Genomic DNA, 15,269 nt, shown 5'->3' with positions numbered 1-15,269 from the left:
TCAATCATATCAGTCATATTTCCTGCAGCTATAACTCTATAGTTATCTTGATTTGACTTGCTTATTTCTTTTTTTAATGGTTATTTATTTTGGGACACCTGGGTGGCTCAGTTGGTTAAGCATCTTACTTAAGCTCAGGTCATGATCTCACCAATGGTAGGTTCGAGCCCTGCATCAGGCTCTGTGCTGACAGCTCAGAGCCTGGAGCCTGCTTCAGATTCTGTGTCTCCCTCTCTTTTTCTGTCCCTCACCCGTGTTTTCTGTCTCTCTCTCACAAATAAACATTTAAAAAAAAACTTTAAAAAAAAAACACCTTTTCTAAATGTTTATTTGTGAGAGAGAGAGAACGAGTGGGAGAGGGGTAGAGAGAGAATCCTAAGTAGGCCCCATACTCAGCGCTGAGCCCAACATGGGGCTCACTCTCATGAGGGTGAGAGCATGACCTGAGCCAAAATCAAGAGTTAGACACTTAGCGACCGAGCCAACCCAGGCGCCCTAGACGTGGTTATTTCTTAATTCACCCCAATAGCACATTTAGACTCAGGGTGGGTCAATTCTCCAGACGACTCATCTTTTATAGGGCCATTTTCCTATGTAGCTGCAAAGTATGTGGGTGGGAGGTTAGAACCCAAAAATAAGTTTCCTTAATTTTATTCTCATAAATAAAGGGAAGGATAATCAGATTTGCGTGCATCCCTATAATTGTTTTAAAAATATAATATACTAATATTATCTTTGTTTGAAAACAAAGGATAAAAAGCCCTCAAAGTCTCTTTTTGCCATCCCCCCCATTGCTCCCTTCTCTAGGGGTAACCAGTAACGTTTTGTGTACAACTTTCCAGTGCCCTTTCTATACATATACACATATAGTGTATATACATATACACGTTTTCTTTTTACATAAATGACACCTCTTCATTTTATAGGCCAGGAAACTAAGTGAAATCTTGAGGGGAGGCATGGATTGACGAATGTATTGAAGGAAAGTGGACTGGACAATCATTTATTTAAATCTACTATATGTCAGACTGTTGCGTCCAGTGCTTTATTGGCACAGAAGGGTTCTGGGATTTTACTTCTGTTGGATGGATCGTCGCACCAGGTTAGCCAAACAATTAGTTTAAAGGTTGGCGAGCAGGTGCGAAAGTCGCTTCAATGCGATGAGGTAGGATTTGTATTTTGACAGGAGCTGCAGGAAACCTAGCAGAGGGCTGTAGAGCTGCAAAAAAAAGAAGGAAAAACTGTCAACGGCAGTTGGGTCTGTCAATAAACCTTGTGAAACTGAAACGCGAAGAGCCTACTACCTGCCGAGCCCTCAGCTTATTTCGGAAACCAGGAACAGATATCGCATCTGTGACACCGGCCTTAGAGCTTGGAGAGGAAGGCACCAGAGGTTGCAAGGAAGGATGCAGCCAGCAGGCAGCAACCGGGCAGCCAACCCGGAGAGCAGAGAGCGCTCCCGGACGGGCTTGGAAGTGCGCCTGCGCTGACCGCCGCGGGGGGGGCGGGGCGGGAGGGGCGGAGTTTGGGGGCGGTCAATGAGCCTGCGCAAACCGCGCGGCGAGGTGGGGGAGGGAGGTCCGTGTGTGTCTGTGTTGTTGTTCGGCGGCAGCGGCGGCGGCGGTAAGATGGCTGCCCACGGGGGCTCCGCGGCGTCCTCGGCGCTGAAGGGGTTAATTCAGCAGTTCACCGCCATCACCGGTAAGAGACGCGGTTACCGGAAGGTGGAGAGTGGGGTCTGGAGCGGACCGCCGTTCCGCCCTGGGCTTCCCCTTACCTTCATGCATTTCTCCCTCGGGCTTTACCCATAGCTCCCGTCCTCCCTTCTGAGGAAGAGGCGACGACGGCGTCGGGTCTCCGGGTTCAGGCGGGAGACAGCCCCCCCGCGTACCCCATGCCTTGTTCTCGGTCTCTTCGCAGTGTGGAGGGAGACACCCCCACCCCCCTACCACCCCCCCTTGTCAGCTAAGACCCGGGGAATGGGCCGATCCCATCCGCCCCCGCCGGTCCGGGGACCTGGGGGCGGGAGAGGTGGGGGGCCGCACCCGGGCCACCGCCCTCCTCCTTCTTCATCATCTTCTCTTCTCTGTGCAGCCCTGGGGTGCAGTGCATCTTCTCACCTCCTTTTTCCATTCTTCCTTAGTCAGGTCATTCTCCCTTAGTCCCTGGCCTGCCCTTCCCCTTTCTGGGCCCCTCAGAGCCATCGCCGTGGCCCTGGCGTGCTCGGGCCCTCCCGCCTTAACGGCGAGGATGGTGGCTTCGACAGCGCCTTTACCGATCCTGGGGGTTAGGCCGCTGTAAAGAGGGGTGCTGAGGAGTACCTTCAAGACAGAGGTTTAAAGAAAAAGAATGAGGGGGAGCCCCCCCCCCCTCCAACCTTAAGAGGGAAGGCCTGGAGGAATCCTGGGTGGCGTTTCCCACCTCCCCATAATAAAATCATAAAGACTGGGACGATGGCGCCGGATCCTCCTGCTGATAAAATAGGGATGGCGGCAGAAACTTCTTGGAGAGAAAGTCAGTTTCTGGGTGTCAGTATTCCCTAAGCCCCCAGTTATTCTTTTTCTTTGGACCCCTGCGAAGGGCACACGCAGATCCTCTTACCGCCTGGAGGAAAGGCCCTAAGCCATTCTATGAATTCTCTATGCCTTGTTTCCCTCTGATGGTGCTGAACTTTTTTTGCATGAGTTATTAGAGGGCGGAGCAAATGATGAAGTTCTCTGTGGAGTGATTTGAGAGAAGAGTACTCCATGTGCCTGAGTGTAATTTTGCCGTTCTAGTTTGTCATTTTGGAAGGAGGTTAGAATGTTAGTTCCCTCCCTGAGCAGATCTATGCTTTATCTGGTTATTTGTTAGGTGCAGACAATGTTTCTACTGTTAATGCACCTAGAGTTTGACGTATGAGATCTGGTTAAGTAAAATTTTATATTGTTGTAACCAGACAGATTGTATGCAAGTTGCCGTTTTACAGTTTAAAGCTAGTTTTATCTTTTGCTCTGCAATGACAACTAGATGTTTCATACATTATCTAGCTGGTGGGCATGAAACGTTTACATCAAAATCGGTAAAGTAAGATTTGTAATAAAATTGGGATGAGGAATGGAATGATCATCTTTTCTTAATGTTTTAAAACTTTTGTGATTGGACTGTTAAAGATGTAATACACTTCCCAATGTCTAAGCAGATCACAGTTATTGGGAAAATTAGAAAATTATTGTGTATATAAGTTAATGTTGCAGCATTATGTTTTCATAGAAAAATCTTCGTAGTGAGTCAGATATGGAAGTAATTATTATTAATCTTTAGATTTTTATGGAGTTGATTTAAGATGCCACCTATTTAATTTCAGTTTTTTATGCTAATTACCACCACTTCAGGAACTCAGACTGTTTTTATAGTAACAACCACCCCTTCAGGAACTCAGAACCACATGTTATTACTTCTAATGGAACTTTTTGGGACAAAACCCAAAGTGTGATGAGATAAAATGGCTCACTTATTTGCTTTAAATCTGTTTCTGTTTGCTAGCCCACATGGCTTATTTCTTGGTCACAGGCCTTTCTATTCCTGAATTATGTTGGAGATCCTTAGTAAACAGTGTATCTGGAAGTCTGCAGAAGGGAAAATATCTTAGATTGTCCTTGATGTATTATGAATCTCTATTAATAAATTTGGGTTTTTTGTTTTTTTTTTTACAAGAGAGTAATTAACTGTTAGAAACACATGATTGACCCCTTTAGTCTTTTTCACATTTCTATTTTACTTTACTTTACTTTATTTTATTTTATTTTATTTTATTTTAGTGAGCTCTGCCCTTAATGTGGGGCTCAAACTCATGACCCTCAGATCAAGCTCTATTGACTGAGCCAGCCAGGCGCCGCCTTTTCGATATATTTTAAAAAGATAGTTTGGGGTTCTGTTCACATATATTTTAAATTGTAGTATTTATGACAAAAGGGTATTTGATATGTTTTCATTACTGAATGAATTAAACTGACCTTAAGAGCTTATGCTCTGATTTCAGAAAGATTTTACTTATCTGGACGCTCAACATTCTGGTTAAAGCAATATATTTTCAAAAATGTGAGCCTTACCTTTCCTGTGGCATTTAGAAATAGAAAACTGAAAGAATTTTAAGTCTTATTTCTTACTAAGAAGAACAAATGTATATGATATATGGGTATGAAATAATGGCTCTGAATTTTTTTTTCTCTGAGTTTAGTTGACACACATTATATTAGCGTCGGGTGTAATGACTCTGGTTTTTATTTTATTTTATTTTATTTTATTTTATTTTATTTTTTAAATATATGAAATTTATTGTCAAATTGGTTTCCATACAACACCCAGTGCTCATCCCAAAAGAAGCCCTCTTCAATACCCATCACCCACCCTCCCCTCCCTCCCACCTCCCATCAGCCCTCATTTTGTTCTGTTTTTAGTATTTTGTTTTATTTTTAAAATTTGTATTTATTTTTAAATAGGCTCCATACCCAACTTGGGGCTTGAACTCGTGACCCTGAGATTAAGGGTCACATGCTTTACCATACTTTACCACATGCTTACCAACTGCCAGGCACCCTGACTCTGATTTAAAAAAAAAAAAAAATTATTAAAAAAAATCATACACACAGGGTGCCTGGGTGGCTTAGTTGGTTAAGTGTCTGACTTCAGCTCAGGTCGAGCCCCACGTTGGGCTCTGTGCTGACAGCGTGGAGTCTGGAACCTGCTTCAGATTCTGTGTCTTCCTCTGTCTCTCTCTCTGCCCCTCCCCCACTCATGCTCTGTCTCTCTGTCTCAAAAATAAACACTAAAAAAAATTCAAAATCACACACAAAAAAAATCACAACATGAAATGATTTTGAAAGAAGTTAAAGCTAATCTCTCACAGCAGCATTATTTATTTACATATTATCTTCCAAATCTTGTTTGCATACTTTTATTTTTACTTTTTCTTATTTTTATATTGTAGATCATAGTATACATAATTTAGAATTGTAAGATTTTCAATTAATATTACATCATAAACATTTTTTCTGTGATCAAACTCTGATAACCAAGTAGCCAAGGGAAGTGATAGTCTTTGAAAATAATCAACATTGAGAAACTATATACCTTTACCATTGATGATGTTGGAATCATTTGAAGCTGCATAGAAAACCAGTCCTGTTACTTTATAGTCTACTACATTTTGCAGTATTATTCAGTTTGATCTCTCTTGATATTCATCATACTTGGGTTTGAATGACTGCTGACTGCTTTCAAAAGTCACATTAGTCCTCAAAACATGAGGAAGGAATGTGCTGCTAGATCTGAAGGTAAATCTAAAAGAACAATAAAAAAATTATTTAAGTAATTTCTATATCCAACATGGCCCGCCCCCCCCCCCCCCCCCCATGCCCTCCAAAAGAACAACTTTTAAAAATGTTTTGAACCGGGGCGCTTGGCTGGCTTAGTCATAAGTGTGTGTGACTCTTGATCTCAGGGTCATGAGTTCGAGCCCCATGTTGGGTATAGAAATTACTTAAATGAATAAATAAAAACTTTTTTTAAAAAGGACTAAAATTTAAATAAATAAATAATTATTAAAATGTTTTGAACCATGGCAGTATCCCGTTAACACCAGCTTAGGCTAACATTCAGGCACACATAGACAAAATGCACAGATGTAATCAGAATAATTTCATTAGATGAAAGATACGTAGATGCTATAGAATTGGTGAAGAAATAAACAGGCAATAGAAGGTAAGGACAAACTGTGAGGGAGTAGAAAGTGGAGGCTGAGAGAGTACAAAAGGTTGTTAGGATAGAATTCTGTAAAGTTTTGTGCATAGTAGGCATTCACATACTTAATTAAATTTATATACTTTTTTATTTGAGAGAGAGAGAGCGTGCGCAAGTGGGGGAGAAGAGCAGAGAGAGAGAGAGAGAGAGAGAGAGAATCTTAAGCAGGCTCCATGCTCAGCACAGAGACTGACAGGGGGCATGGGAGGGGGAGGTGACGGGGGCTCTATCTCACAACTCTGAGATCATGACCTGAGCTGAAATCAAGAGTTGGATGCTCAACTGGCTGAGCCACCCTTGTGCTCCACTTAATGAAACTATAGAATCTCAGTTATAGAAGAGACCTTAGTTTAATCTCTCTCTAAAATTGTTGAATGAACGCATATTAGTTACAGAAATTAGAAAACTGACGTGTAGTATTTGGCTTTGTGGCTAATTTCTATACATAACTCTTTCCTACAATTTATTTCTCTTTGGTTAATATTAAAATGTGTTTCTCTGTCAGGAATGGTGGTTGTAAGTGTTCTAGATATCAAGAGACAACTCTTGGAATTTTAAAAACTATTTCAGAAGGTGATTATGTTTGAGCAGAAGTTAGAGAGGCAATAAATTTTGAGTTGTGGGGGCACCTGGGTGGCTCAGTTGGTTAAGTGTCTGACTTTGGCTCAGGTTATGATCTTGCGGTTTGTGAGTTCAAGTCCCACGTAAGGCTCTGTGCTGATAGCTCAGAGCCTGGAGCCTGCTTTGGATTATGCGTCTCCCTCTCTCTCTTTGCCTCCCCCACTCACATTCTCTCTCTCTCAAAAATGAATAAACATTAAAAAAAAAAAAAGAAGAAGTAGTAGTGTCTTTGGGCACCTGGGTGGCTCAGTCTGTTGAGCGTCAGACTTCAGCTCAGGTCATGGTCTCACAGTTCGGGAGTTTGAGCCCTGTGTCAGGCTCCATGCTGGTAGCTCAGTGCCTGGAGCTTGCTTTGGATTCTGTGTCCCTCTCCCCCTGCCCCTCCACTGCTCATACTCTGTTTCTCTGTTTCCCAAACATAAATAAAACATTAGAAAAAAATTAAAAAAAAATAAATTTTGAGTTGTGAATGGAATCTTACTAATAAACTTAATATGATAGACTGCTGTGTGCCAGGCATGGTTCAGATCTGGGGGATACTACTGTGAGCAAGACAAGGTGTCTATGCTCAAAAAGCATAAAAGTTAATGAGAATACAGACACAAATAGGTGTTACAATACAGTTGGAGAATGGTAGGGAGCTATTATGGGAGCACAAAACATGGAGGTAAAGAAAGGCTTCCTAGAAGAAATAAGTTTTTAGCTAAACCTAGAAGAGAGATGTTTCTGGCAGGAGGAACATGTACAAAGGTCTGAAGGAGGAAGGGCAGAAAGAGAGAGGGACAGATATATACATATACAGAGACAAGAAAGGAGAGACAATAGGTTTAGGGAATTGATAATTCCAAATGAATAGGGCATAGCTAGTGGGAGATGCAGTAAATTGAGCTGAAGAGATAAGAGGGCAGGTGCCAGATTAGGAAAGGCCTGTAACCCATGTTAAGAAATCTTGGCTGTATCCCAAGTGTAGGGGGAGTCAATGAAAAATTTAATTGGAGGAGTGACATAACCAGATTTTGGTTTTTTTTTTTTAGAAAGAGCTACTTGCCTATAGTGGAGAAGGGGTAGGCATAGGGATGAGTAGAAGACTGTTGCATTAATCCAAGGAAGATACTGGTGTCTTGAAATAAGGTTGTGGCAGAGAAGTGGAAGATAAGAGAAGAAAGATGGGAAAAAGTCACAGGAGTCAGAATGAAGCTTAGGATTCTGTTTCAGACATCTAGGTATATAAAGGTGCTATTTGTGAATGTTACGGGATAGTAGGAGAGGTTTGGGGAGAAGATGATTAGTTCGGTTTTAGATAGACATCCAAGTAGAGCTGTTCGGTAAGCAAATGAGTGTTGGTCTGGAAAGAGAAGAGACATCTGAGGAGTCATAGTGATGGCGGTTGAAGCTATTAAAAGTAGATAGCTTCTTGCAGGGGAGAGTGTACTGTGAGGAAACAGTAGGCTCCAGGACCCAAAGTTGAAGGAACACTTACTCTGACGCACTGCAAAGGAAAAAGTACAGAGAAGACCCCAAAGAAACCAAAGGTATAGGAGGAAAACCAGGAGAATGTGATGGTGCTTCCAACATTAGGAGTATGGAAGTAACTTGTATTATGTAGGCGTTTGAGGAAACCAGAAATCATTTAACATTCATAGTTTTTGTTTTTGTTGTTTTTTTTTTGGGGGGGTCAGGGCTGGAAGATATATTAAAAACCATCTTGACCCATTTCTGAGTTTATCAAATGAAAGTAAAGTGACTTGGGGTTATATGTGTAGGTCAGTGCTCCTCAAACTTACTTGGAGGAAAGGACCTTTTTTTAAAAATTTCCAATCTTTGTGTACCAGCACTTTTATAAAATACAATAAAAATTAATGGCTTCGAAAATGAAATAAAAACACATACAAAATATAAGCCCAAATTCTTTTCAAAATTAAGGTACAATTTGCATGCAGTACAATCTTCCCTTTTTAGTGTGTGGTTATAAGTTTTGATAAGTGTGTACAATTCTGTAACCACAGTGAAGATGCAAAACAATTCTGTCATCCTCAGAAAATTTCTCCTGCCCCTTTGTAGTCAACCCTTCCCCCCACCTGTAGCCTAATCTTTTTGTCTGTTGTTTTTCTTTTCTAGAATGTAATATAAATGGAATCACAGTATGTAGCCTTTTGAGTCTGGCTTCTTTTCACTTAGCATTTGAAATTCATTCATATCATTGTGGTATGCGTAGTTCCTGCCCCTTTTTTTTGGTGAATAGTATACCATTGAATGAATGTACTACAATTTGTTTATCCATTCATTAAGTAAATGGGTAGTTGTGTTGTTTCCACTTTGTGAGATTATAAATAAAGTTGCTAAAAACATTAGTGTACAATGTGTGAATGTAAGTTTTTGTTTCTCTTGGATAAATATCTAGAGTGGGATTATTGGATTATGTGATAGGTGTATAACTTTAAGAAATTGCCAGTTTTCCAAGGTCATGATTACAATTCTGCATTCCCATCAGTAATATATGAGAGTTCAGTTACCCATTTGGTAGTTTTAATTTTTTGTAGTCATTTTAATAGGTGTATAATAGTATAGTATTGTGGTTTTAATTTGAATTTCCCTAGTGACTAATGATACTGGGCATTTTTTCATATGGTAATTTGCCATCCATAAATTTTTCAAGCCTGAACTTTTAATTCCACAGACATAAAATTACTCTATCAAATTGTCATAAAAATTTCTAAATGCTTGCACTGGAATTTCTGTCTTAATCTTGTCATGGACTAGAGATAGCTGGTGTGAAGCCCACACTTTGAGTAGCACTGGTCTTAGATAATGGCAGAACAAGGACTAGAATTCTGGTGTCTTTACTCCTAGGCCCATGCATTTTTCACCATATCACTACTACTACCTCACTCTAGTTTCCTTTTTGTTGATCCAACAAAAATTATCTTTGTTTATCTGTCCCCGAACCTAATCATTTCATTCCTCTTATACTTAGTAAATTTAGTTTTCTGGGTATAAAGGTTTTTGTAATGCTTTCTATTCCTGAATGCTTAAGAACTTCAGGATGGGATACTGATGAGACACCGTATTTCTTGCAACTATCACCCACTCCTGTTTCCTAGGTGGACAGTCTAGCTTATTTTGTTATTTTTTCTGGGGGACTGTAGAACCAAAAAGGAGTCTGTTTGTGTCTCTGTCATTTCTCTTCTCTATCCTTCTGGGATAAGAAGGGCTCTATAGAGGGATTCTTTCTTTTCTTTCTTTTTATCTGTCTCTGTCTCTGTGACTGCTATACTTTGGCTCCTTGATAGTAGTGGAGAGACTGTCATTTTTTTGGCACTGGAAAATAATGTAGAAAAAAGGCATAAGGGACTACTATAGTTTGAAGAATCTCTTGACTCTTCCAGCTGTAGTGGAGATGTGGACTGCGTTAGGGCTATTTCCCATATCATAACAGTAATGGAGAGAGTGTGAACTAAGAGGCCACAGCAAAGAAATGGGGACTGGTAAATTGTGTACCATAGGATGGGTTAAACAATGTACTTTGGTGCCATTAGTAAGCTTAAAATAGATAGAAGGAAGAAAAGATAGGGGTATAATAAAAAGAGTGTATGTAGTGAGAAACAGTAGAGTGGGGCTCCTGCCATTGATTACAGATTGAATTTTTGTGTTCCCTCTGCCCCCCCCTCCCCCAACATTTCATATGTTGATATCCTAAACCCCCAGTGTGATGGTATCAGGAGGTGGGGGCCTTTGGAAAGTGATTAGGTCATGAGGATGGAGCTCTCATGAGGACGACTACTAGTATCTTTAAAAAAGATACCCCAGGAGGGGTGCCTGGGTGGCTCAGTTGGTTAAGTGTCTGACTTCGGCTCAGGTCACGATCTCACGGTTCGTGGGTTTGAACCTCTGCATCGGGCTCTGTGCTGACAGCTCAGAGTCTGGAGCCTGCTTCAGAGTCTCTGTCTCCCTCTCTCTCTGTCCCTCCCCCGCTTATGATCTGTCTCTCTCTCTCAAAATAAATAAACATTAAAAAAAAAAAGAGACCTCAGGAAGCCTTCTTGCCCCTACTGTGAGGACATAGTAAGGAGACAACAGTTTTTGTTTTTGTTTTTTTATATATGTTTTCTAAAAATTTATGTATTTTAAAGTTTATTTATTTTGAGAGAGAGAGGGAGAGAGAGCAAGCGAGTGTGTGAGTCAGGGAGGGGCAAAGAGAGGGGGAGAGAGAGATCCCAAGCAGGCTCTGTGCCATCAGCACGGAGCCTGACACAGGGCTCAATTCCACAAACTGAGATCATGACCCAAGCTGAAATCAGGAGTCAGATGCTTAACCAACTAAGCCACTTGAGTGCTCCCAATTTCTTTTATTTTTTAAAGTTATCTTTACGCCCAGCATGGGGCTCAAACTCACAACCCTCAGATCAAGAGTTGCATGCTCTACCAACTCAGCTGGGTACCCCAAGGTAGCTGTCTTTGAACCAGGAAGTAGGCCTGTACCCCACACCAAATCTTCTGGGGACTTCATCTTGGACTTCCCAGCCTCCAGAACTGTGAGACATAAATGTTGTTTAAGCCACCCAGTCAATGGTTTTTTTGTTATAGCATCCCAAACACACTAAGATGCAAGGTTAGATTAAGCTATCCTGTTGCTATCTATAATACTGGGACTTCAAAATAAGCCTATTTAAACAATTATACAGATAATATAAATCTGCAAACTTGTGGGGTGCCTGGGCGGCTCAGCCAGTTAAATGTCTGACTCTTGATTTTGGCTCAGGTCATGATCTCATGGTTTGTGAAGTTGAACCCTGTGTTGGGCTCTGCGCTGACAGCACAGAGCCTGCTTGGGATTCATTCTCTCTCTCTGTCTCTCTCTCTCTCAGTAAACTTAAAAAAAAAAAAAAAACAACAAAAAAATAAATCTGCAAACTTTCGTTATTTAGTTCCCCTTCCCTTTAAAAAAGGTATGTTTTTATTCTGAATGTAATAAGCTTCACATTTTTTATAGCTGACCCATCAAAAATACTTATTATCTCTGAATATATGGGTAAAACTTGCAACTTGATTAAACTTGTTGACTACTGTTTCTTTCCCCTATGTATCATTTAGTCCTCCATACTTTTCCTCTGCCTTCTCAGTTAACCTTCACTTCTTCATATTCTTCTGTTTAATTCAGTGGGAGTGTTACTGGCATTTTGGCTGGGACAATTTTTTATTGTATAGGATTGTTCCATCTGTTGCAGAAGATTTGGCATTTGTATTCGTTTCCAGTGGCTGCTATAACAAATTACCACAAACTGCATGGCTTAACACACATTTATTCTCTTACAGTTCTGGAGGTGGTAAGTCTGAAATGAAGGTGTGAGCAGTCTTTGGGGAAGGGGAGGCATTTTTCAATATGCTATAACATCCCTGGCTTTTCTCCACTAAATGCCAGTAGTGCTCCCCCAGCCTCCAGTCATGAGACACCAAAAATGGTCTCTCACATTACTAAATACCTCTACTACTTCCCAACATAAAGAACTACTGGAACCTTTAATTATCTCTCTGTTGTCTTCTGTTTCTAAAATGATACACTAAATGATACAAGTGATACACCAAGAATGATTATAGGAGCAAGATGACTCAGATAATTTGGCTTTATTTCAGAAAGTGAATGATGTACTTTGTTTCTTTGGTCCCTCTCTAATACTACCTTCTTCAGTCTTGCCAGGATTTAGCATGTACTTCCTTTAAAAAATAAATGTTCATGGGTAGAGGCCCCTTTTTTTTTTTTTTTTTTTTTTTTTTTTGAAACACTCTTACAGGTCACTATCCTGACAAGCTCCAGTGATGCAAGTTGTCCTGTCAGATTGTCAGCAGAGATATGATAGGGCCATCTCTGGGATATGCTGCCTACAGCTTAGATTCTGACATCAAATGGTTAAGTAAGGATTATAAATAGGATGGCAATTCTAGGCCTCAAGTGTTGATACCATCTGCCCCTAAAATATCACAGTTATATTTCCTTTATTAGGGCTTTATTTTTGTGTCTTAAAGTCACTCCCTTTAAGGATGACTTTAAAGAATTCCCTTTAGAAGCCCTTTTCATAAAGTTCAATAAACCTATGGACCTAGGAGATTTTGGAATACTTACCTATACTTTTATTAAGTTTTCTGTTGTTTCTATATCAGCTCCTGATGCTTCTCAGTCATACTGGAATGCTGCATAGTTATAAATTTCTTTTTTTTTTTTTAATGTTTTTATTTACTTTTGAGAGACAGAGCGTGGGGGGGGGGGGGAGGGGCAGAGAGAGAGGGAGACAAAGACTCCAAAGCAGGCTGCAGACTTCAGGCTCCCAAGCTGTCAGCATAGAGCCCAATGTGAGGCTCGAACCCACGGGCCGTGAGATCATGACCTGAGCCAAAGTCAGGCGCTTAACCAACTGAGCCATCCAGGCGCCCCATGTTATAAATTTCTTTAAAGCAGATCTCTTTTGGTATTGTTTCATTCTTTATAACATTCACTTTTTCTAGAGTGATAGTTCTTATTTTACTCCTGCTTTAAAAAAAATGAGTGTTTAACATGAGTGAAGTACATGTTCATACATCAGATGAATGAGGGAAAGAAAACTGTGAGATTTCTTACTCTGCCTGCCTGTTTGCCAATAAAGAACTGTGCCAAGTTCTTTAATGTGAATTTTCTTTTTTTTTTAATGTTTTTATTTATTTTTTGAGAGAGAAAGAGAGCAGAAGCGGAGGAGGGGCAAAGAGAGAGGGGGACAGAGGATGTGAACCAGGCTTTGCACTGACAGGCTGACAGCAGCAAGCCCACCTGGGGCTCGAACTCATGAACCGTAAGATCGTGACCTGAGGTAAAATCACATACTCAACCAACTGAACCACCCAGGTGCCCTTCTGTGAATTTTCTTAATCTACACAAGTATTTCATGAAGTTGATAATATTTTCATTTTATAACTGAGGAAACTGAGAGCTAGAGAAATTAGTAACTAGATCAAAGTCATATAACTAGTGAATGAAAGAACTAGAAGTCAAATTCAGGTTTATCTGAGTAGTATCTAGGCTCTTAATATCTATATTATACTCCCTAGCCTGAGAACTAAAGGGAATATGAAAAATGTTATCTTCAGGGTGCCTGGGTGGCTCGGTTGGTTGGGTGGCCAACTCTTGATTTTGGCTCAGGTCACGATCTCATGGTTTGTGGGATCAAGCCCTTTATTGGGCTCCATGCTGGCAGCACAGAGCCTGCTTAGGATTCTCTCTCTCTCTACCCTTCCCCTGTTTGGGTATATGTATGTGCGTGTTTTCTGTCTCTCTCTCTCTCTCTCAAGATAAGCAAATAAACTTTAAAAAAAAAAATGTTATTCTCTAGGACTGGTCAGAGGAAAAATTTTGGTAACTTTATTACCGCTGTTTGGTGTCTCTGTCTCCAGGTACCGAGTATCTTATTCCCATCCCTATGTGGCACTTCATGTAGACCTTTCTTAGCTCTCCTCCAAAAGGTACCTGGGATGCTAAAGCTACTTATATCTCTTTTTTCCTGACCCAGCTTCCTGAAGGTGTCTTAACCTTCATCTCTTAGTGAGTTTTAGGGAGAAGCAATATGATTGAATTAATTCACATTGTAAAATAATTGATACATCCTTAATTGTTGAGTAGGTGTTTATCATTTTAAAAAGCATGTTTGTAATCTCTTACTTAGGTGGTTGCATTTTAGGCAGCATAATAAAGTAAAAAAAATTTAGGCACCTATGAAAAGACTTTTAGGATAGGCAGACCATATTGTTGACAGGCTAGCTTACTTGAGGATTGGCTTTACAAGTTCCCAATTTTAACAGCATCTTTTATTTTACTTCAGAGCCCACAAATTCTCCAAAGGATTCCCATGTCATTGGCGTTGGAGTTGTGATAGCTGGAGGGTGGTGGAGAGGATGGCAACTATTTGTATGCAGTGATCATTTTTAAGTTGAATTTCCTTATGAACACATTTCAGAAGGGGTGAAAGCAGCGAGCATTGGTTGGATTATGGTAGAGGAAGTTTCACTCCCTCACCAACAAGTTCTTTGTGCTTTTTATGGTGCTTTAGTTTGTTGTGAGCACCTAAAAAGACAAGAGCCAAAAATGATATGAACTCAGCCATTTCGTTCTCTGAAAAGGAAACGATTAGTAGATAATGTAACAGTTCATGCATCTCTTTGCTAGAATAAGCAGCCAGAGGAGTCTACTTGTAGGAACCTTTTAACTTTTAGAAGTTGCTGCGTAGGTAAGTAAATTAAAATGGAGTACAATAGACACTGAACTTATAGGCTAGCATTTAAGAAGTATAACTAATACAATACACTGTAACTGGACATAATGGAAAAATATAAGGAAGGCACTAAAACAAAGCCTTAGGTTTTATGAGAAATATGGAAGCACATGAGTCTTGAAATTGTTCATCAGATTTGTGCTGGGTTTGCCCTGAGATTAGCTAATGTAAGGTTGGCTATTGGGATATTTGAACTCCTTCCCCTCAAAAAGTTGCATTTGTTTGTGTTTTGAAATTTCATTTTTTAAAAGTGTTCTTATTAATTGGTGAGAAGGTAAATTTGTACATACTAGAACTGGAGAATTTTTAGTTCAGCTTGATTGGGAACTTAGGGAGAGATAACTGGTATGAGAAAGTGAGAACTGGGCAAGTTCAGTGAGTTTTTAAAGTTTGCAAGGTAGGAAAGCTAACAGAGACAAGGATAGAGATTGAGACTGAATGGAAAAGTGTCTATTTGTATCTGCTTCAGGGTGAGGAGGGGTGGGAGGGTCCAAAACTTATCAGAAAGATCATTATTTGGTGTGTTTCTAAGAAAAATGAAGGGACTCATTTGATGATATCACTATCCATATTATG

General features: G+C 40.3%; 1 protein-coding gene across 1 annotated transcript in view; it reads left to right on the top strand.

Annotated features, from left to right (window-relative positions):
- Window positions 1-1,545: 1,545 nt before the first annotated feature.
- The window catches only part of UBXN7 (UBX domain protein 7), a 59,350-nt gene continuing 45,626 nt past the window's right edge, over window positions 1,546-15,269 (top strand). The window contains exon 1 of the mRNA XM_045502463.1: window positions 1,546-1,701. Within this exon, the coding sequence (XP_045358419.1) occupies window positions 1,629-1,701 (73 nt within the window). The 5' untranslated portion in view covers window positions 1,546-1,628. The remainder of the gene's footprint in view (window positions 1,702-15,269) is intronic.

The sequence above is a fragment of the Leopardus geoffroyi genome, chromosome C2, assembly GCF_018350155.1.
Source record: "Leopardus geoffroyi isolate Oge1 chromosome C2, O.geoffroyi_Oge1_pat1.0, whole genome shotgun sequence".
Classification (NCBI taxonomy): domain Eukaryota; kingdom Metazoa; phylum Chordata; class Mammalia; order Carnivora; family Felidae; genus Leopardus; species Leopardus geoffroyi.
The sequence above is the reverse complement of the archived record's forward strand: the minus strand, read 5'-3'. Positions and strand labels throughout refer to the sequence as shown.